Consider the following 22,850-nt stretch of genomic DNA (forward strand, 5'->3'; position numbering starts at 1 on the left):
CAGAGTGTGGCACGACCAGCAAGGGGCTGGAGCCGGTACCTCGGGAGCAGAGGCCACCTCCAAGGTGGCACGAGGCGTGACGGCAGCCACGGCCGGGCTGCCAGTGGCCCAGAGAGCAGAGGCGCAGGCTTGAACACTCGGACAATGTTTTTATTTCAGTTACACGATCACAGGTCCGCCTCGGGTTTTGCTGAGGTTTTGGTCTTTCGCACTGAGCAGTATCTGGTGACAGTGCTAAGACATCATGAGATCTCACGAAGGGGGGGCCGGCATGACTCGTGCCTTCCCTGGTGATTGTAATACTTCACAATTAATTTTTAACTCCACCATTATATTTTTAAATGCTTCTTTATGTAGGAAATATGTATCTCAGGAATACCAGAACAAGAGCTTTTTAAACAAGAATATACCGAGAAACAACAAATGAAAATATCTATACCAAAATACCAAAAGTGATTCGACTGTTTAAAAGATCCTGTAATAATCCAATTAGCAGTTTGCACAAGAACAGTATTCTTTTGTATCGCTCTTTTGAATAATGACTTGACAAGCAATTTTAAGTTTAAAAAACAATTAGAAATGATTCCCTCCACCCAAATATTGCACAGGAAATGCAATTTCAACATACATCTCTTCCAGAAAAAAAAATTTTTTTAAAAATCTTTGTATAAAATGACTTTGGTACATAATCGGCATGAAGTCAAAATCTCCTACAAATAAACTCAGGTACCATCGGTGGTAAGATCTAAACGTACTGGTTGAGCTAAGATACTTCTGTGAGGTAAAGACAGGGTCTCCTAGTGCTGTAAAAATCCTGCCAGCCCTGATGTGACAGGAATTATTGTCCTGTGATGCAAGTCTTATCACTCAGTGACCTATGTGCTGTTTGGCCATTTATCACCTTTTAAAATAAGACACCATACAGGTTACAACGTACACATTGAAATCAAATTTTTAAAAAGTACATATATTTGAAAAAGTTAATTTAAATATCTATGATACTCATAGCGTGGACATCTCAGAATGCTATTTGGTCATTTCAATTAGATGCTGATACGCTTGGTCAAGAGTACCCACATTCATATCAGCCCAAGGCACATGTTAAATATGTTGATGCTGATTTTAAGCAGACATATAAACGGTGTAAATATGTTTACATACACACCGGAATGCTCTCAGAACTTAGCAGATAACAAATGTGTCTTCCTTTCTAATCTGGTGATAACCTGGATGAAATATAAATCTACAAGTAACAGTCTATAACTTAAAGTAGTAGATGATGTGGTAGTTGATTGTCGTGTGGTGCGTCTATGCGATCTAGAACATTCCATGAACCTCGTGTGGTGATAACCTGCAGGGGTCTCTCACAGCTGGACCTACTGTGCAGTCCCCGGTCCCCCTAAATCCGCCCGGCGGGCGGAGCCCCAACTTAGGACAAGGTGCAGTCTTCTTTGCTCTTGTCCTCGTTTCTGCCTCTTGCCTCGTCTTTGCCCTCGGCGTCGCGGTCGCCCAACTCCCCCGCTGGTGCCGCGGCGCGGTCTCCCAGACCGGTGCTGTCCAGCCCCTCCCCGGCTGTCTGCGTCGGACACTCTGCCCCCGCGGGGCTGCCGGGAGCGGCGCCAGCGTCACCAGCGTCACCCGCGGGGCTGCCGGGAGTGGCGTCAGCGTCACCCGCGGGGCTGCCGGGAGCGGCGCCAGCGTCACCAGCGTCACCCGCGGGGCTGCCGGGAGCGGCGCCAGCGTCACCAGCGTCACCCGCGGGGTTGCCGGGAGCGGCGCCAGCGTCACCCGGGGGGGTGCCGGGAGCGGCTGCATCGTCAGCGTCACCACCTTTCACAACGCCCTCGTCTGATTCTCCGCCCGCGGCCCCTGGGGAAGGGGGCGGCTCTCCGGCGCCCGCGGCTCCGCCCGCCTCAGCGCGTCCCTCGCCGGCTTCTCCGTTAAGCTGTCCGTCCAGCTCGATTTCGGGATTTTCCGGACAATCCACGTGCTCACGGCTTCCCGCTACCATTTCGTGGCCCGGCTTTTCGGTGGCCTCGTTCTGTGTTTCTCCGCCCGATTTCTCGCCCGCAGGCGTGACCTGCCCGCCCTCCTTCCCCTCGCTGAGGGCTGGCTCCGGGAACGTTAACTCTTCTCTAACCTCCTGAGGGGTCTCTACAGGCGCCGGAGACTTTTTCTTCTTGTTTTTCTTTTTCTTGTTTTTTGTCTTCTTCTGCGACGAATCCAGCGCCTCCCCCAGCGGGTCGTTACTTTCCTCGCTGGGTTCTTTCATCCCTAGGGGGCCCCTCCCGGCCTCCCCCGGCCCCTGGCTGGCGGGGCCTTTCTCGAGACCGCCCCCCGGGCTCGAGTCCTGCTCGGTGCGGACGTCTACCACACACTCTTCCTCGCGACTCGCTGTGTCCTCGCTGTACCCTGGAGGACTCGAGGCCACCGTGCCCACTTGCTCCCCTGACCCAGCGAGCCCTGCCCCCGCCGCGCCCGGTGTGGGGCTCCCGCCTGGGTCCCCAGAGTCCGTGCTCGTCACCCTTTCAGCCTCAGATGTTGGCGAAGGAGCAGACTCTGGACGCGGTGGTGTGCTGCCTTCTCCCACGCCGGCTTTAAGCTCTTGTGTTTCTTGTTCCTGTCGGTCGTCAGGTGTTTCGCTTTGGTTTTTGCTGTCCAGGGCATCACAACTGACCTCCCCCAGCCTCGGACCTGGGCTTCCACTGTCTAGTTCACCCAAACACCCGGACTGCGCGAGGGGGGCCCCGGACCGGCCGTCTGGGGTACCCGCGACCTCATCTGACCCGACCTGCTCTGTACATTCAAGGGGGGACGTGCTCTCTAAGGTCTGGCTTTGGGCCTGTTCCTCATCTGTAGCCTCTGCCAAGGTCCCTGGGGAGGGGGCGCTGTCTTCAGGGGTGCTCTGGTCCTCGGCATTTTCATCGGGAGGTAACACCTCTGGGTCCACACGATCCTTTATCGGGTCCTCTTTGTGCTGTTCTTGCTCAGTATTCGGCAAGATTTCTCTTTTCCCCACATTCTCCACAATTTCATTTTTCACCTCCACTTCATTGGCTCTTCCTAAAAGACCATTGAGAAAGTTGAGGGGACTCCATCACGTGCGGGCCATTTAATACACATTATAGCGCCAGCATAAGCGCTCATCCCCACCGGCCCCATCCCTCAGGAGAGACGGAGGCCTCAGAGAACCACCCAGAAGAGACGCCCTCGCCAGCTCTGTGCCGTGAAGCAGCCACCACATTGGCAAACGTTCCATAGGCCAAGGCCACCGCCACCACCTCAAAGGCAGTGGCCACTGGGGCCATTTGCGTGAGCTGATTTTCAAAGGTGAAGTTAAGTTTTAACAAACAGAAAGAGCTCAGGACCAGGCAGTGAAACAATCCAAAGGGACGAGTTTAAGGAAAACCTAAGCCTCGTGCTGCCAGTTCCCACTTCTCAATGCACGTCTGGACGACAGCTCCTGCTCCAGCTGTCAAGCCGCACTGTGTCACACGGCCCTCAAAGCGGCTTGCACATGATCTTTAAAAGGAACGTTGAGGTCATCGGAAGAAACTCAGCCTCAAGGTCAATCTCAAAGGAGATACTTTTGCAAGAACTCATGCAACAGAAAAAGAAGCCTACCCTCCGCCCTCTCAGCATCTCCTGAAAGCGGCCTGTGCCCTAAATACCTTCGCTCTGTCCCCTGGGGGGCTGGGGAGGCCCAGCAGGAGGCAAATGCTTAAAATCAGGACAACCACTTAATTAAATGATTAACGGTTCACCAATGAAAGAATTTTGAATTAAAGGACACGTCACTGCTTTGGAAGGAAGTCATATTTTGGATTCTTCAGACTAACAAACCCCCAGCATGTAAGACACTGTCGCTGGAAGTCGAAGCTTGGTAACTTTATAACCCGGTGGTCTCCGCAGTGGGCACACTTACCCCCAGGAGATCGGGGAGAGTGGGAGGGCTCCCATTTGGAGTTAATTGTGTTGTATGCTTTAAAAATTTTCATCAGTGCATACATTTTATAACACACATTTTATATTAATGAAACATGTTTATAAATTTATAATAAGCATATATATTGGGAAGTTCCCACAATCCTTCACTGATAGTGATGTGTGATCAAAAAACATTTGGAGACCGCTTGTAAAACTGATACTTCCGGTTCGTTAAGTGTTTGTTTCACAGCGGTTGTCGGAGATGCACTAGGCGCGTGTGTCTGAACAGGACCAGCGCGGCCAGGTCCTTGGCAGCTTGCGTGAAAGGGGGATGGGGATGGATTAGTGCACATTCTTTTGGCAACTTTTACGCAGTTAAGAGCCGTCTGTCTTCCTTGACAGTCACGAAGATACTGAGACCAAGGCAGGCCCCGAGAGGCTGGGCCCCCCGGGCTTCTGCACTTCCGGAAATGCAAAGAAATGAGATGAAAACTTCCAAATGGAAATTAAAAGTCCTGGCCGGATGGGACTCTGGCCTCACTGAGGAAGCTGGGGACTTGCTGGTGACCAGCGACCAATGTGGAGCCGTGTATGTGGCTGTGGCTTCAGGACGCACACCAGATTTTACAGGTTTATGCCAAAACCGAGTATTACGTCAACTATTAATTAGTGACTCTTTCCAGATGTTTGTAAATTATATAAGACATTCCTACAATCGACTGGATTCCCCACTTTATGATCTTTCAGAAGCGAAAATGTGACACACGAAGGAACGTCGCCTCTGATAAAGGGGCAGACGTGGCTCAGACTCCGGCTGGTACGGGACGCCCTTCCCTGAACACGCTCCCCACCCCGGGCTGCCTGTCCCTCTCGCTGGCCTCCCAGGGCTGTCTGTCCACCTCAAGTGGTATCTTGAGAATGGCAGTCAAGATGTACTGCCGCAAGCCCCACGCTTCCGCCCACAGGCTCCGCCTACCCTCCAAACAGGCTCCGCCTCCCCTCCAAACGCTTAAGGGTGGGGCGGGCGGGTGCCGCTGGCTTGCTATCGTGGCCAGGTAACTCACTCTGCGGCCCCGGCTATTTATCGGTGCATACGTTTTATCACATACATTTTACGTGAACGTCTGCATTTCGGACATTCTGTAGCGGAAGGCACCTATCTGAGTAAAACCAGACAGTACTGTCGAAACTGCCGCCTAACCCTGGGGCTTTCCCCTCGCATTCACGGTCCCACTCGGCGGCTTCGAGGAGCAAGAGAAACCTCTCTCCCAGCCGGCTGAGCTGAGCGCCGCACAGAGACGCACGGCAGGGAGGTGCCCGTGGGCGACAGGACAGACGGCATGCTGCGTGGCGGTTAATCGGGTGGTGATGACTGCGTCACATCTCACAACGCATGGAAGGTGAGTCAGTGCCGGCTGGCAGGTGAGGGGGGCCGGTGGGGACGAGCACTTACCCAGCGTCCCGCCCGTGGTCGCCTCGATGGCATTCAACTCTTCCTTCGTCACTTTGGTGGCACCCGGGCATCCGACGTTGTTTAGAGTGTCCGAAGCCTCTCCATTGGTCGTTACCTCTGAACTTAGGATTATTCCGTGTTTCTGGGAACAAAAACGGGCTCATCGTAACGCTTGCTGAGTGGTGTGAGGTTAAACTCCATTTTATCAATAATACTTTAGAAAGAAACTACTTTTCCTGAAGCAGAGAGAAATTCGACAGGGTTAGGGCGGGCTGGGCGGCGCCCTCGTGACTCTGCTGTTCACACGTGGACACCGGGACGCCCCCTCCCACGTCTTAATGCGCTGGGGACCGGGCACCTTGAACGGGCGCCCTTTCCACCTGGAGGTGATGGCCTGAGGCTGCCCGACGTGGAGCATCGCACGAGTCACCGAAACGTGACGCCGACTTTTCAAACCCTCGTTGCCTTCTTTAAGAAGAGACGGAGACAAAGAAACGTGTACGTATCCCGAAAGGGATGGACGAAGCTTGCGTCGAAGCAGCTCGAGACGGGGCTGGAAGTTTTGGGGCGTCCTAAAGCAACGCGGCTCACGCTCGGTCCGCGGCGACAGCCTCTAAAGGCGGCTGCAGCAACGAACGGCAGGGTCCCCTCTGCGCCGCTGACCTCACAGCCCTGGGCGGGGGCGGCATTGGCGTCACAAGCCTCAGCGCTAAGCCTGTTCCCTCCGGCTCACTGCTCTGGCCTTGACTCCTGGAGACAAGCAGCCAACGTCCATGTCCCCAGTGAGTACATAGGGACCCGCCATGGCCCCTCCCATCCCTGCCTCCTCCAGGGCTCAGGGCCCACCCAGCACGCTGACCCCCACTGCTGCCTGTCTTTATTTTATTTTTTTAACTCAGGGTCCAGCCAGCAGCCGAGGACCCCTTGACCTGGCTCAGACGGGACATTCCTGCAATCGAGTAGATCTCAGAGTCTAAACAGCAGGAGCCCCGCCCACACCCTCGTCCCGCTACAGAAACCCTCAAGTTTGGGTCTTTAATACGAGAAACAAATCCATTCTCTAACTCTGAGTCACGTCCTGGAGAATTTGTTAACGAGCACGAGAAGAAAGTTAGACAGGATATCAAAATGTTCTTAGAAATCAGAGTTGCTCCACGCTCAGGTACAGCCGAGGCCGTGAGGCCGTGCGCCGGCCCCGTGCAGCCGTATTTACTTCACATGTTTCCTCAGCCTCAGGTAACCGAAGGCCTGAATTTACTGACACAGTTAAAATCAAGGCCATAAATTAATCAATGCCGGTACACACGCACACACTCATTCTCGGGAGTCCCAGGATTCCCTGTTGTCGCCGAGACGTTTCGTTTTTTTAACTGTCCTTTGGTTTCCTACCTTTAATTCCTCTTTCAGCATGACTACTTCTTCTCTAAGGTCATCTCGTTCACTCCTGACGGAATCAAAGAACTCTTTCTGCCTCTCTAACGCCTGAGTGTGCAGCAGGGCAAAAAGAGAGAAGGTGTGCACAGGTGAGCAGCTGACTCCAGAAGCAGAGGAAGCGGGAGGCTTCTACTACGTAACGCGAGGACCATCGCGGCGGCAGATAGACCGTGCTCAAAGATACAGCCAAATGCAAGGAGTGAGCTCTCCATGAAGCCTGCGCCGCCAGGGAGTGCTCCCTGGCGGGCGCTTACAGCCGTGGCCCCGGGGGGGAGGCCGCGTGCAGGGTCTTCTGGTGCCTTCTGGTGCCGTCTGGGGTTTCACGACCTCGTTAGAGACTTAACAGAAGCAGTGAGCCAATTTAAACGAGGCGTTAATAAGGAACCTCCAGAGATGACTGCTTTAGCAACTTAACTATCTTTCTACGTTGATTCTCAGCGTTTGTTGTCACAGATAAACATAAAACGGCCACAGAGCAAAGCCATGCACATGCGTGCACATGCACACGCATGCACACGCACACGCATGCACACGCACACCAAACCCTAAGCAAGCATGCGCGAGCATGTCAAGGGCAGCGTCGCGGGGTCAGCACGCTGACGGCCACCCTGGGGCCCGCCAGCGGAGCTACGTGGCACAGGTCACCCTGTTTTGGAAGCCACTGTCATCGTGAAGCGCAGCAGTTACTTTAAGTGGGTTTCTTCCCACTCGTCACTCCTGCATGCAGGGGGGCTGCCTCTCCTTTTCCTGTGGAGGGAGAGGGTCCGGGGCCTCCCCAGGGAGATTCCGGGGTGGGACACGGCACCTGCCACCATGCGGCGCCCTCAAATCCCTTTGAGAGGAAGCCCAGGCCACACCAGGCAGGGAATTCCAAGAGGTCTGGGCCTCCGTGCGTCAGCCCCGCCGAGAGCCAGCTCACACGTCAGCATGCCGCTGGCCCGCCCACGGGGCAGGTGGAGAGCCCGGGCGCTGAGGGACCCGGGTCACAGTGAGCTCCACGTGGGTGAGCCGGCCAACGTGCCATGTTAGTCACTCCGCGTCGCTTGCTGCATGCATGCTGAAACCAGCGTCTCTGCAAACCCCAACCTCTGAAAGCCACGCGCCTGCTGGCAGGCTGCCCCGGAGCAGAGTTTGAGAGACTTGAGAGTCCTACCCCTATCTTTTTGTCTTTCCATTCTATTGTTTCCTGAAGGTCAGAAATCTCCCTGACATAACTCGCCTGTTTCTGCTGTAGCTGTCGGATTTCCTGAAGGACAGGGACAGACAGGAAGAAAGCAGATAGAGTTAGAACAGGAAGAAAACCCCAGCGCTAGACCTGCCGAGAGCCCCGACGACCCGCGAGCCAGCAACACACGCATGGGCGCCCGCACTCTCTCTGACCGGGACCCCGTCCCCCGCTCGCCCCTAGCCGTGACCCCATCCCCAGCTCACGCCTGACCGTGACCCCATCCCCAGCTCGCACCTGGCCGTGACCCTATCCCCAGCTCGCGCCTGGCCGTGAGTGACCCCATCCCCAGCTCGCCCCTGGCTGTGACCCCATCCCCAGCTCGCGCCTGGCCGTGACCCCATCCCCAGCTCGCCTGACCGTGAGTGACCCCATCCCCAGCTCGCGCCTGGCCGTGACCCCATCCCCAGCTCGCCCTGTGCTTCTCCAGGCCCTTCCCCCAGCCTCAAGCGGCTCAGGAAGCAAAGCCGCTTGGCTGAAGTTCTCACTCAGAGGCACGAAAGTTCTGATCACTGGGCACAGGTGACCACCTAGGGTGACCTCCCATCGAAAGAGCCTGAAAGGGCCTTCGCTGTGTCTACAGAGTCCCTTCTGCTGGGTAAAGGAGCATTTTCAGGCTTAGGACGTGGACATGATTCTGTCCGCCACACCCCCGAACACACAACCAGAGAATGAGCCTCTTGACCAGTGAGAGGAACTGACTCCATCCCCGAGGCATGGGGAGTCGCGTGGGGAGTCGGCTGGAGCCCTCGATTCTCCGGAAAGCCGGAGACGTTTGTGGGGAACCAACGGAAGGCCGCTCGCGAGCGCAGAAGGGCCCCGGGGCGCGCCACCTACCTCGAGCATCTCCTCCCTCTGCTTCAGGGCGGCCGTGGCCTCGGCCAGCTGGAAGCGCAGCAGGCTGTGCGCATGCTTCTCCCTCTCCAGCTCCTGCGGGGGGACCAGAGCACTCAGGCCGGGGCCGGGGCGCGCCTGCCCGGCATGCTCGCTCACGGCCCCTCGATCTATGCTTGCCTCGGAACAAGGCACCGTTACTGCGCCATCGGTCTTCCGGGCCTTTGTAACACATGGGCCCACGTCCCGGGACCTTCCGGAAGAGGCCGCGTGGCTCATCGTCGCGTTAACCGAGGAGCCGATGGAACCGATGGCCTTCCCTCATGCTTGGGAATGGCCCATGGGGCTGGCTGTGCTGAGGGCCCGAGGGGGCAGCTCTGCCGAGGACTTATAATAAAACTGTCCCCAATTTTGAACTATGACAAGGGATACTCCTTGGGATCAAACGGGGGCCAGATATTCCTGCTTTGGCAAACTCGCCTCGTTACTGGTGGGCGGCCAGCTCTGGGCTCCAGACACGGAGCAGAAAAGATGAGGAGCAAAAGCGCCTGGCAACACCAGTGGGGCCCCCCTCTTTGCAACTCATCCCAGAGACCCAGGGACACAGCCCTTCCAGTGCCCTGCTCAGCTCGGTCCCCCTAACTGCCAACGGCTTCGGGGAAGCAGGGCTCCCTTCCCTAGGCGCTTTTTCCATGGTTGTGACTTCACCTTACACGAAAAACACACACATTCTAGTAAAATCCCCTCCATTTTACACACCGAAATGTACATATCAGTATTTCAAGTTCCTCAGCAAAGAGCATGGCATTCTTCTCCCCAGACATCTGGGCTTCTTGGACAAGTAGAGAATTATGTTTAAACACACACACACACACACCCCCACACACACACGCACTGAAAAAAAATATTAGGGAAAAAAAAAGCTCAGAACTTTATGGAACCTGAAAACACACACACACCGAATATATTTTCACATATTCCGCTATTCTTTCATACGTTGCAGACGCAGCCACCGTCAACACGCGCTTCGTGCCACCGTGGGCCACGCAGACGGCCGCCCACCTTGCTCCTCTCCTCGTACTGGCGCCGCGACTCCGCCAGCTGCTCCTCCAGCTCCAGCAGCACCTCCTTCAGGGTGTCCACCTGGTACATGAAGTTGGTCTTCTCGTTGTCCAGCTGAGCGTTGGACACCATGGCCCTCTTATATTTCTCCTCGACTTCCGCCAGCGAGTCCTGCGGAAACCAGGCCATGGTTTTGAAAGCGTAGTGAGAAAACAGAAACAAACGTTAGCTCGGTATTCGTGGAAACAAAACTCTCAGCCCTAGATCTAGACTCGCTTTCTTGGTGCGAATGAGTCAAAACAGGAAACACACGGCAATTTCAATGCATAGAAAACCCTTTCCCATCTGAGTGCATTCCCGGCAGTTCGGAAAATTAGTTATTAACTGTGTCTAGGGATGAAGATAATCTCCGCGGTCACCGGGACGAGGGCGCCGCCCACACGGAGAGGGGTCTGGGCTCAGAGGCAGCAGAGCCCTGCCTCACGGCTCGGTGGCCAGCTGCGGTGAGCTGGGCTGTCCGGCAGGTTTCTGAAGTAATCGCTCATGACGTGTGACCAGAACCTGGGACAGAGACAGTGTGTGACGGCTGGAAGAGCCAAGCCCCTGCCGCGAGCTGCCGAAGGCCCTGTCTGGGCTTACGAACCCGGAAAGGATTAAGTGGAATTTCGGATATTCAATCTATAGGAAAAGTAAACAAGGTTCACAGGCCTCAGTGGGTGGATCCTGGAGAGACAAAGGTCGCTTCTTGGGGACGACAGCCCCAGGGCAAGAGGCCTGGAAAATACCACGCGGCCGCCTTGCAGGTCAGGTGGCAGAGGGTACCGCGGCGTTTACATCCGGGAACACAAACCAGAGGAAGGCTGTTCCAGAAGACAGAGCGGGGTCCCCAGGTGGGAACCACTCAGAGGCAAAGAGGGTGGGCACCGCTCGGTGGGGGTCTCGGGTGCCGCTGGGCGGCTTCCTGGAGGCCGGAGCTGGTCCCACCTGCACCCGTGAACCAGGGCGACGAGTTCAGGTGGGGCCGGCGGCTCACGGGCTCCAGGGTTGAGAGCCTTGGTCTTCATTTCCCCTTTTTAAAAAGCGGTGATACATATGGAAGTGATTGATTAGTTGTGTGCTTTGTCATCTCTGCTTAGGGACCCTGTGATATTGAACTCGGGCTCTTTTTCGGGTACGCTCTGGGGAGCGGGAGAGGCAGTAACGGGCCTCCCGTCTCGGGCTAGGCCTACGGTCTGCCACGGGCTGCTGAACGAAGGGGAGGGACGCAGCCCCCTGGCGACTCGCCTCACCCAAGCCTCCTGGGCGGCACAGCGCCGCAATCCCACGTGCTAAGGGCGGGGCGCATCTACCCAGACAGACCGCAGACGATGCGCGTTCAGACGCTGTTCCAACAGGAAACGTTACATGCGCAGAGAACGCGACGTCTTGAAGGCGTGGCCGCGAGGACAGTTACGAGGACCGTGTTACTGGCAGACGCAGACACCGTGAGAAGCAGACAAAGTGAAGCGCCGTGTGCGAACCCACCACGGAGACCAGAAACCAGTCCTCCAGGGACCCGCGCGCTCCCGCGGGGCCCGAGACACTGGGGACGGGGGTCGGGGGGGACGGGACAGGGGGAGGACAGACGTGCGGCAGCGAGGCCGCCAGCGGCTCCCTCCACTGGGCAGCCGCGGCGCAGGCCCCGGTCCCGACGCCGCGCTGGGGACACGGCCGTGCACACACCATGCCAGCACCACTGTCACCCGCCGTCCTGCCTTCCGGGGCCGCTCTGGGGCGGGCGTGCAGCCGCGGGGGCTTCCCGTGGCTGTTTTAGGTTAAGCTGGGTTAGTGTCGCGAGCCCACACTCCAGACGCCGGTACCTTCATCGCCTTCAGCCCCTGCATGTATTTGCCTTCTACATCCTGAATCTGGCCCTTTAGGTCATTGAGCTCCTGCGGGAAACGGCGAGAGAGGTGGTGATGTCCGAGGAAAACCACGACAGGCCACAGAGAGAGGCCGCCGTGCCTGCGTCTCCTCACGCCAGGGCGGCCTCCCGGACGTGGGCGGTCCGTGCAGTGAGCCTCCGACTTTTTCAAGAGGTAAAGGAACATACAGGAAACTTCTATATCACGAAGCTCCACATTTAGGTGTTTCTCATGTGACAGTTCTACAAGTTTTGTAAAACAGGCAGAAGAGCTTCTGAAAACGGGCCAAGCTGTTTGGCCCGCCGTTTGCAGTCCGTTCAAGCTGAGCTCCTGCTCAGTGCTCGGTTCGGCCGGGGCCTGGAGACCGAGGCTGGCAAGGCCGCGCCCCACACACTCGGAGCCCTGCTCCCCACTCTGCCTGCCCCGTTCACCGCCGCCCGCCTGGTGCCCTGCATCCGCGGGAGCCGGACGCTGCCTGAATGCCTGTGAGCAAATGAACGGTGCTCACAGCCCGGAGCAGAGACGGATCGGGATGGCCGCAGACGCGACCTCCATGGAGGAAAGACGTGAACGGCACTGCGGGAGGCCCAGCGGCGGCACGTAGGACATCGAGGCGCAGCGGTCAACAGCTGTTGACCTGCAGGGGAGCCCAGCCCCACCCCGCTGATGCGTAAGTCGCTGCTCCGACCCCCGGGCGAAGGGCCCCCCAGCTGCTCAGACTGAACCAGTTTTAATGGCCAGGAAGTGCTTCTACAGACGGCCACGTCTGGTCCTTTGAGCGTCTCCCTCCGCTCCCCGGGGGACACGGGTTCTAGTGCATAGCTCCTCCCTTTGCGTCACCTCCTTCTCGGATGCAGTGTTTCCAGTGACCTAAGGACAGTACTGCCTTCCTCCCTCACACTCGTCTGGCTCCCGCTGAGTGTCAAGGAGGTAGCAGAACCACGGCCACGTCCCAGCAGAGGAAACTACGCAGCGAGGAGGTCAGGTGAAGGCGCGTCACAGAGAAGGGACGGGCAGAGGAGCCCAGAGGGGCCTGGCCCCTCCGTGCCGTGTGGCGAGGGCTCGCACAGGTGTGCCGGGGAGCCGGGGCGCTCAGGGCCCGGGCAGAGGTCTGCCCTGCAGGGGGAGCCATTCCCGCCACACCTGAGCTGGGTCTCAGAGCTGCTAAAACACGTGTTTACGGGAGCAGGGGAGACCAGACCGCCAAGGAAGGTCTGGACCTTAACAAATTAAATCTTCTTCCTTCAAGACCGTTTTCACGAGGGGCCGCGAGGACGGAGGGAGCCGTACCTTGATCTCCCTGATGGAGGCCTCGGTGTCGATGGAGGTGGAGGTCTCCGCGCTTCCCCTCCGAGAGGAGGCGCCACCCAGCGAGGCCAGCGTGGCCGCGGACAGGCCGGGCAGGCCGCGGGAGCCCTGGAAAGGTGTGAGGGTCAAACGCGAGGGCAAAGCCCACACCGCTGTAAGTCTATGCTCACAGCGGAACCTGGTCCGATCGAAACATATTCCGCGGGTGCCAGGGGTTTGCCTGGGTTAACCTCAGGCCCCAGCGGTGGGGAGTGCGCACTTCCTGTCCTGGGATTTGACACACACACTGGAAGGGACCCCCTCAAGATTGTGACACTGGCTGGTGGGCCACAAACTAGTCCGGCTCACTCACCAGTGAAGATCCTCATTAAAGATCAAGCAATGTATTTTCTTGTTAGTTTTACCCGGAAATTTTGGGACGTACTAGGTTTTACCAATGGCATGATGTAAAGGCTCATAGAAATGCCTTACCTTCTCTGTGAAATCTTTTTCTGGTCTCTCTTCAACCTGGAGAGGAAAATGGACGAGCATTAAATACAAGCATGACATGGGTGATCCAGACACAGGGATAAATGACAACAAAACGTTAGCTTCCCCTGTAAAACCCGCCTTGCCCACGACACCCTGCCGTATGCCTCTGCCAGGCGGTGTGGACGCAGCGAGGGCCCCGGGCAGCTGAGGGACGCTGGACCCCACCACGTGGCTTTGCAACTGTTACAATTTCCACAGAACATGACGTCGCAACAAAATACGGGAAGCTCCACACCGACGGGTTTTTCAAGGAGCCGGCTTTGAACAGCTTTTCCTTTACGGATTCCTGCAGTAGTGTGTGCAGGTCTCGTGAAGGACTGGACGCCACCACCGTGAAGTGACCATGGTCAGCACGAGACTGCAACCCGGGCCGGCAGAGGCCGCCACGGGGCGTTGAAATGTCGATGCTCCCCGAGCTGGTCTCTGAAGCAGGGGGAGCGGTGAGCCGACTGCAGCTCTTCCCACTTCTCACGAGTGACGCGTCCACGAGGAAATTCTACTTTCAACATCCTGGCATTAGTGCCCAGATGTGGGGGCTGGTGGGGTGGGGCGTGGGGCCGGATGAAATGTGAGACCCCCAAAACTCGCCTTTCTCATCTCTGCCATTTGTACCCGGGTCTGAGGCCCCTGTCCCCCTTGGGCAGGCAGGAGTCTCAGGGGACCCAGAGCAGCCACCCCAGGGAGACCGAGCACGTAGCGAAGGCCAACTTTCTTTCCTTCCCTTTCTGGCACGTTGAAGGCTCCTTTCCATGCGCCCTGGGGGAGTCCCCGAGGGCGCGGGAGCCCTGCTCAGCTGCGCCCGCCCGCGCTCTGGGAAGAGCTGTCGGCCACGTGCTCCTCGCGTCGGGACTCGGTTCCGCAGCGCCCAGGGAGCCCACTGCGCGTGCGCGTGCCCAGCGCGGCGCACAGCCGCGTCACCGGACCCAGTCGGCGACCTGGGGCTCCGCGGTCTCACACCACAGCCGGTCCCCCGCCCACGGGGACGTCGTGCACGGGAAGCACAGGCCTCGCTCGGGACCCCGTGCCGGCGAGGTCTCCTGCAGGCGGCTGCTCCCGCCTCGTGCGCCCCCTGGGTCTGGCCGGGCTGACGCCCTCGCCATCCGCCCCACCACGAGGGTTCACTAACCACCACCGTCTCTGCTCTGACGTAGCTCGGAGGGGTGGTCACCTAAAGTGGTCACGACACAGCCGTGTGACAGCCAGGGGCGGGGGGGGGGAAGGGGGATCAATGGAATCAGACAACACACTCGATTTCTCCAAAAAAGGCAATTCCAAAACCAGCTCCCAGGTCAGGACGGCCAAGCTCAGGGTCACCTGCCCACAGATCCAAGTCCAGCCCGGGGCGGGGGGGCTGGCTCCCTGAACACCGGGTCTCCCCCCCTCAACTCACATGTGGGTGTCAGCAAGAAGCTTCTGCTCTCACCGAATGGTCCCCTTAGTGTCCTCAGAGCAGGAGAGGAAGTGAGCGCAAAGGCCACACCCCTCAGGCTGGCCTGGCTCCCAATGTGGCCCCTTGGGTGGGGGGCTTCAGATCCTGATGTCCCCTCTGCCCAGACCACCCTTCCTTTCATGTGGCCACAGCCGGCTGGCCTCGAGGGACTGGGGCAAGCCTGTGTGTCACAAAAGCTGTCCCGACGGTCTCGGCCCACAGGTGCCCCTCTTCCCTCCTCAGTGGGCCCAGTCCCCCCCACCCCCAGACAGCCCGCCCTCCAGCTGAGAGCCACGTCACCTGCATGCGGAACCACGTACAGCTCGATATGCACGCCACATGGGCCCATCTAGATATGCCGGGCGGCCTCCGGTCCAGATGGTTCTATCTCCCGGCTCCCACAGGGCCTCAGGAGCCCTGGACCGACGATCCGGGGTGTCATGATTTTAGCATTTCATGTGTGGTTCTACTCTCCACTTGGGAATCAAAATTTCAAATAACTAAGGAAAAGCTAGCTGTCTAGCACCTGGTCTGCTGGAAACCAATTCATTAAATGTCCCAGGCCAAGGCCTTCACCCCCGAACATAAGCTGGTTCGCAGAGCCAATATTAAGGGGTGACAACAAAAAGGGTAACTTAACTATGAGTGGGACAAGAAGGTCCAGTGTAGGAGACAGGGCCACCGCTAAGAAGCTGCTGCTCTCTCTGCTCACCAGCAACAGGGAAAGATCGCAGAGGTAAATGAGGGTCCAGGAACCATACGTTCACTTGCAAACATATGTGTCCCCATGAAAGGACCCCACTTTTTTTTTAGTATATCTTGTGAGAAAGATGAAAAAAAATACACGAGACCAAAACCACATGGGCTTTGTGGGGGCCTTCGGCATAGCTCTGTTCTGTGGTTTCACTTGATGCCATGAGTATAATCCATAAAACATCAAATAAGTGACAAAAAATACCTAAAGCCGTAACTTGCTCTAGTTTAAAAATTTTTTAAATAAGCCCTCGCTCTGAACTATATAGAATGCAGAATGTAAAAATTTAGGATATGTTTTTAAGTGCAAACCACGCAAGAAGAATTAGGCTCTCAATGAACTATGCCGTTGTTTCTCATCTCTGTTCTACATGAGGTGAACGCTGTGTCTGTGTTCTGAATTACAGGGCTCACACTAGCACCAGCTTAAGCCTCTGGGAGAGCGGCAGGCACAGTGGCGGGAAGCCGCTGCAGCCCCCACAGCTCCCACCAGATGGCGCCTGTGCAGGGCTGGGCCGGGCGGGCTCAGAGCGCAGCCACTCCAGCCCCCACCAGATGGCGCCCGTGTAGGGCCAGGCCTGGAGGGCTCAGAGCGCAGCGCCCCCAGCTCCCGCCAGATGGCGCCTGTGCAGGGCCGGGCCAGGCCTGGCGGGCTCAGAGCGCAGCGCCCCCAGCCACCACCAGATGGCGCCCGTGCAGGGCCGGGCCGGGCGGGCTCAGAGCGTAACGCCCCCAGCTCCCACCAGATGGCGCCCGTGCAAGGCCGGGCCTGGCGGGTTTAGAGCGCAGCCCCTCAAGCTACCACCAGATGGCGCCCGTGCAAGGCCGGGCCGGGTGGGCTCAGAGTGCAGCCCCTCAAGCTACCACCAGATGGCGCCCGTGCAAGGCCGGGCCGGGTGGGCTCAGAGCGCAGCGCCCCCAGCTCCCACCAGATGGCGCCTGTGCAGGGCCGGGCCGGGCGGGCTCAGAGCGCAGTGCCCCCAGCTCCCACCAGATGGCGCCCGTGAAGGGTCGGGCAGGCTCAGAGCGCAGCCCCTCAAGCTACCACCAGATGGCGCCCGTGCAGGGCCGGGCCGGGCCTGGCGGGCTCAGAGTGCAGCGCCCCCTGCTCCCACCAGATGGCGCCTGTGCAGGGCAGGGCCGGGCTGGCTCAGAGCGCAGCGCCCCCAGCCACCACCAGATGGCACCCGTGCAGGGCCGGGCCGGGTGGGCTCAGAGCGTAACGCCTCCAGCTCCCACCAGATGGCGCCCGTGCAGGGCTGGGCCTGGCGGGTTTAGAGCGCAGCCCCTCAAGCTACCACCAGATGGCGCCTGTGCAGGGCCGGGCCGGGCCTGGCGGGCTCAGAGCGCAGCGCCCCCAGCCACCACCAGATGGCGCCCGCGCAAGGCCGGGCCGGGTGGGCTCAGAGCGCCCATCAGGCTCCCCTGCCGCGCGTGTGCCGAGGTTCGTGTGGCAGGTTTCCCATCCGCAGCGTGGTCTGCCCACCCTCCTAGAGGCAGGAAGCGGGCTGTGGGCACAGAGAGACCGGGCAGAGGGCCTGGAGAGGAACATTTCCTCCTCCGGGGTCCCCAGGCCCCCGCCAGGCACCTCCTGCCACCAGGTGGGAGGCGGGGCTGCAGACACAAACTGACAACAGGAACACCGCTCAGAAAACACCCGCTTTACCGGGATTTGTTCTTCAACTACAAACAGTCGACCCCCAGGGTGGAAATTGGGGGTTATAAATCTGGGAATATTGACGTTATCCTGAATGGCTCATCCTGGAACAATCATGTGTTGTATTCATAATTCAAGACACGATTTTCCACCTGCTTCCTGCCCCCTGCCTCTCCTCACAACACAGAACGTGAGTTACTGCGGAGTTTTGTTTTTCTAGCTTCGACGGGCCAGAGGTTCCAGTCCCTCCACCTCCCTGACTACACACAGGCACCTGACCTGCCCCCCGTGTCCCGCTCCGCGCAGCCCGCACAGCGAGCTCTGTGCTCGGGGACAGGTCTGCTCGCCGCTGTGGCCCCGAGCGGGGAGCATCCTCTGTGCTCAGTGAGCACCGGCCGAATGAACCCCCGCTTCCTCCGGAAGGAGGGCTGACTGGGTGCAGGGGAGAGTCAGCTGGTCCACGGGAGGGAAACGAGGACGGGGCGGAAGGGCCTCTGTCCTTCTGAGACGGGTGGGCACCCCGCCCACTGCCCCCCGCGGGCGCACTGGGGGCGGGACAAAGCCCAGGCGCCTCCCCCAAAGTGGGACAGCTGCCAAGCCCCTGGCTCCGCCACTCTGCGCTTCGCCGGCGAGTCCCTGCCCGCCTTCCTGTCACACGGGAGCCCTCCCGCCTGCCGCCTGCTGGACCTGACCACCTTGCCAGAGAAGCCCCTGTCCCTGTCCTCACTCCCACGGGCCACAGGGGACACAGCGACAGCTCCTGGCCCTGCCCGACTCGCCAAGGAGAACCGAGCTGCCGAGGCCCGATTCCTTCGTTCCTACAGCGTCACTGCCCGCCCTTCCAGGAGAGGCCGAGGACGTCCCCGCGCCTGGCCAGGTGCAGGTGTCCCCATCCAGGCATGAGCTGCTCGTAACCCCCTACTCCCATCCTGCTCCACGGCCCTCTGAGCGGCCGGCCAGGCAGGCGAGTCGCCCACCCCAGCGGGCCTGACCCTGGGCACGGCCCACGCCGACCGCTTCTCCCTCCCAGGCCAGAGGACGGGGGTGTGGACACAACTCTGCCGGCTTCTTCCCAATCAACAAGGCCAGGTACGTCCGCGGACATCTCTGCTGGCCCAGCAAGCCAGACACCCACCCGCTTCCCACGGCGTGACCGTCAAGACTCAGAAAACAGAGACCGTGCAGCTCCTGAGAGGTCCGTGAGCTCTGGAAATCAGGGAGGAGGTTCGGCTCGGCTGTCTTCGTGACTACAGGTGCTGGGGAAGCTCCGTTCTGCCCGCGAGGTGACCAAGCGCCACCGTGACCGCGGCCGCGTCCCCCGGGGAGTGGCCGGGCACCCTCCGCAGACGTCTGTGCGGTTCTGAGTCCTGCACACGGAGGTGCCTCCAGCCTGAGGTCCCCGCCCGTGTGAGGTGCCTCCAGCCTGAGGTCCCCGCCCGAGGGGGCGGGAGCGCAGCCGTCATCGCCGCCCGGGGGTGGGGGGGTGCTGACCTTTGCTCCCTGAACGTCCCTGCCACACGACAATCAACCGATCTTGCAGACGAGCAGCTGACTCAGGCAAGGAGAGCGATCCGGCTGCTGATCTGCACGTAGTGAGCCGCAGACACCCAGACACCTGGCGCTGGCCGCTGGGGGCCTGTGGCCGCCTTCGGGGTCAGCGGGGGCAGCTCGCGGGGCACGCAGCTGGCCTCCTGAGCCAGGCCTTCCGGGATGTGGGGGCGAGCTTCAGAACTGGGGGGCCCTGGCCGCCCTGCTTTGGTCCTTCGATGGCGCCCGGAGAAAAAGCAAGGACGGGGGGCCCAGAGCTCGCCAGGCTCCCGGGGACAGAGGCCGCCCCCAACCTGGGGCACATTTCACACTCCCCTCTCTGTTTACGAGCATTTACGGAACCTGTGTCAGGTGAGGAAACGTCACACGTTTAGACGTTTACGACAAGGAAACCTGCATCTGCCTTCACCCTCTTCGGTCCGAGCGACCTGTTATTTTGTGACTTCGTTGTGAAGCTTGAAGAAACCCAGCGTGTCACAGAATCACGGATCCCAGCTGCCCCTGAGCTGCGGCAGGCGGTGCACCTGGGGTTACGGTCCTTCGAAGTGAAGCCACAGCCTTCTGCCAACGGCGAGTGCCTTTGTTTTCCCAAAAACTAAGCCCGAGAGAATGTTACGCACAAGGAAGCGTGCCCTCCGTCACGTCTACCGTGGAGAGTTTTTTATGTCCCCGTGGCTGAGGGTCCACCCGGGAGAGCACAGGGCCACCGGGCCACCGCAGGGTGAGCGCTCGGCAGGGCGCGGGCTGGGCGCCTGGCCGGGCCGGCAGCGCTGCGGACCTCCGCGAGCAGGGGCTCCCCGCGTCGGCCAGCGCCGCCCTCCGGTCATTCCCGCAGCGTCGTGACATCCGCCAGACGCGACACGCACCATTTTAAACACCGAGGCGACATGATGTGGAGCAGCTGGACACCCCGCTCTTCCTGCTTGTGGGGTCCTGGTGCGCTACGAGCGCCTCGGGGGTGTCTGCCACCAGCCGCCCGGGCACGTGCAGGACACGGCTTCCCCCAGTCCCCAGGCAGCCGGTCTCCGGGACGGGGTGGGAGGCTGAAATGGCGGTGAGGGCAGATGGGCAGGGGACAGGTGTGCAGGGCGGTGTCTGCAGCTGACATGGGGGCCACGTTCCCTGCCACTGAGAAGCGGGTCCGGGAATCGGCGCAGAGGGAAATACCAGAGCAAGCCCAGGGGTGCCCGGCTCTGGCCGTGGCCTCGGGGTCAGGGGCACAGGGAGGGGGAGGCGGAGGCCGCCTGGCTCAGCGAGGTGGCCTCAGTTCGCCAGGGTCCGTTTGTCTGCTTCCCCGGGAGCTGCCGACAGCTGCGTTTGCTAGAAACCTCCCAGCTTCGAGACCCCGAGTCTGACGTAAGGAAAAGCACCGGACAGGCCTGTGGCGGCCGCGGCTCAGCTCCCACGCCTGGTCTCCGGTCACCGGGCAGGGCGTCTAACGTTGGCTCCGTCCCGGGCAGGGTGTCTAACGTTTCGGGCACCCCGCACCTCATGCTGGTGTCATGTGCGAGCCACACTCAAGTTTCCCTGTGACCCAGGGGATCGACGTGGCCTGGCTTTGCTTTGCTTTCCCGTGCCCGGGGTTTGTCCAGGGACCACGGGCCTCGGCACTGCCATCCTCCATGTGCAGGCTGCACCCCGGCTTCGGACCAGAAAGCGCCCTCCCCGGTCACTGTGCCAGGTCCCCCCACCCCACGCCCAAGTGTCCCCCGGGCCGAACTGCCCTGCAAAGCCCTCGCGGTTCCCAGGACGTGCAGGAGCCTCGTACAGAGCTGCAGACGAGGAGAAACGGCCGACGATGCCGAAGCCCCCGGGGGTCGCGCGCGGCAACGAGGGTCGAGCGACGGGGCCAGATGGTCGGGCCCCCCATTTTCCAAAGCGAAGCCTGGGCCATTTTTACTGAACAGCCCAGGGGCAAGGGGGCCGAGCAGAGCGAGGAACGTCACAGGCCCGACAGGCCCAGCTTTATTCCTAACACCGGCTGGACTGGCGAACAGACAACGTCCAGCGGAACGTGGGTCGTCGTCCTTCAAGTTTTTAATCATAAAAAACGACCCAAGGACACGCACTGCGACGGCTCCCCCACTGCTCACAGCAGACGCCAGCTCCCAGCACCCTGCTCGTCCCCGCCACGGTCCCTGGGAAATTCGGCGACGCCACGCGGGGACCGGGGGACGGGGGCGTTCTCCGCGGCAGGGCCGCTTCCCGACTGTTGTCACTCGGGCCTGATGCGGAGCTCGGGGAGGCCTCGCTGCTGGGCCCTGTGCTCAGGCCTGGGGGGCGGGGGGCGGGGCTCCTCCTGCAGACCAGGGACGTGGGGGTGGGGGGCGCCCAGGGCCGACGGGCACTCACCACCGGGCTGGCCCGCGCCGAGCTGGCTCTGGAGGACGCGCGGGAGCTGGGGCTGCTGCGCTCCGAGGGCTGCCCGCAGGGCGCGGTGCCGGACACACAGGCAGAAACAGAGGGACAGGGTCAGCGGAGGCGCCCGGGGACGCGGCCCCCGCCAAGCGCCCCGTTAGTTGTGAGGTGCGCCCCGCAAGGCAGGAGGGGGCGGGTTAGCCGGAGCGCGGGCCTCCCCGGGGGGGGGGGGCTGTGTCCTGCTGCCCAGCAAGGTCGAAAGCGTTGCATCCCAGCAGCAGAAGAGATCGGCGTTCTCGGTCAGCGGGAAGAGAGGGGCGCCGAGGCTCTGCCGGGCTCGGGCGCGGGGCCGCACGGAAAAGCACCCCCACGCGGGGGGCGGGACCGCCATCGAGGGCGCGAGCCGCCGCTGCCCTGCCCTCTGCACGGGGGCGCAGACCGAGACTCCGGCCACGACAGAAGCGGCAGCCCCGGCCCGGGCTCGCGCGCGCAGGACCGCTGCCCCCCGTGCAAGCATCTCCCGCAGCGATGCACCCGAAGCCCGGCCCCCGCCTCTCCGACTTGTATTTGAGGGGGGAGGGGAGGCAGGGTCCTGACACTACTTAGGGTGACGAGCCAGGGCATGGCCCGGGGAGCATCCCGGAGAAGCCGCCACAGCCCTGCGGGGGGCCCTTCCGACACCGGGAACCAGGCCAGGCACTGGGGGCCTGTCCCCGGTCTTCACCGCCCCATGGGACGCCCACAGGCATTATCGTCCCTCCTGCAAATGACCGAGCTGCAGGACCGGCGGCCAGCTCCCTCATCCTAATTCATCCTAAATACGCCTTGCCCACCAGCTCGCAATTCCCCGGGGGGTAAGCGCGCACTTGCTCTGTCCCCAGGGATCTGATAAGGCCTGGCAGCTCAGGAAATGCTTGTTGAATGAATAATTCAGTTTCAGATTCTTAATAGCTTTGGTCAAGGAGAGCGAAGTCCCCAGAGCCATCTCACCTACACCGTTCCTGCATCTGCTGAACGTTCACCGCGCACTTACGCCGACGTTTCGTGCACAGTTAACACGGCCACACATGTACGCACATGCACACGCACGCACATGCACACACGTATGTGAGAAATGCCCGTCTCCTGGCCTCGCCTTGCAGCTCTTTCTGTTCAGAAGAGAGGAAAACGCCTTGAAGGCGGAAGAATCTCGTCTCCGGGTTTACTGACGTGAGAGCAAAAACTTCCTCCCGCACGCAAATCCGACTGCGCTGTCACCCCCATCCTGGATCAGGGGGCAGAGATCCGAGTCTATCCACGGAGCTACTGCCGACCCGAGCCGCCCGGCCCCTGGGTCAGGAGCTCTCAATTCCTCCGGCCTGACCCGGCTGTGCAGAAAATGCCCGTGGTCTCCACCGCCACGAGCCACGTGCCACAAGCCACGTGCC

At 60.0% G+C, this 22,850-nt stretch overlaps 1 protein-coding gene across 15 annotated transcripts in view; it reads right to left on the reverse strand.

The window, feature by feature from the left end:
- The window catches only part of LRRFIP1 (LRR binding FLII interacting protein 1), a 117,647-nt gene that overhangs the window by 14,150 nt on the left and 80,647 nt on the right, over positions 1 to 22,850 (reverse strand). For 8 of the 15 annotated variants that reach the window (XM_036236454.1, XM_036236458.1, XM_036236456.1 and 5 more), the window contains 9 exons: positions 13,619 to 13,654; positions 13,130 to 13,255; positions 11,795 to 11,866; positions 9,936 to 10,106; positions 8,877 to 8,969; positions 7,968 to 8,060; positions 6,770 to 6,862; positions 5,381 to 5,522; positions 130 to 3,063 (listed from right to left, as the gene is read on the reverse strand). In XM_036236454.1, coding sequence (XP_036092347.1) covers positions 1,430 to 3,063; positions 5,381 to 5,522; positions 6,770 to 6,862; positions 7,968 to 8,060; positions 8,877 to 8,969; positions 9,936 to 10,106; positions 11,795 to 11,866; positions 13,130 to 13,255; positions 13,619 to 13,654 — 2,460 coding nt within the window. In that variant the 3' untranslated portion in view covers positions 130 to 1,429. Of the gene's footprint in view, positions 1 to 129; positions 3,064 to 5,380; positions 5,523 to 6,769; positions 6,863 to 7,967; positions 8,061 to 8,876; positions 8,970 to 9,935; positions 10,107 to 11,794; positions 11,867 to 13,129; positions 13,256 to 13,618; positions 13,655 to 22,850 lie in introns of those variants that run through there. The other 7 variants (XM_036236465.1, XM_036236464.1, XM_016144278.2 and 4 more) reach the window with 4 other exon arrangements.

This window comes from Rousettus aegyptiacus, unplaced genomic scaffold (genome assembly GCF_014176215.1).
Source record: "Rousettus aegyptiacus isolate mRouAeg1 unplaced genomic scaffold, mRouAeg1.p scaffold_m13_p_2, whole genome shotgun sequence".
In the NCBI taxonomy this organism is placed as follows: domain Eukaryota; kingdom Metazoa; phylum Chordata; class Mammalia; order Chiroptera; family Pteropodidae; genus Rousettus; species Rousettus aegyptiacus.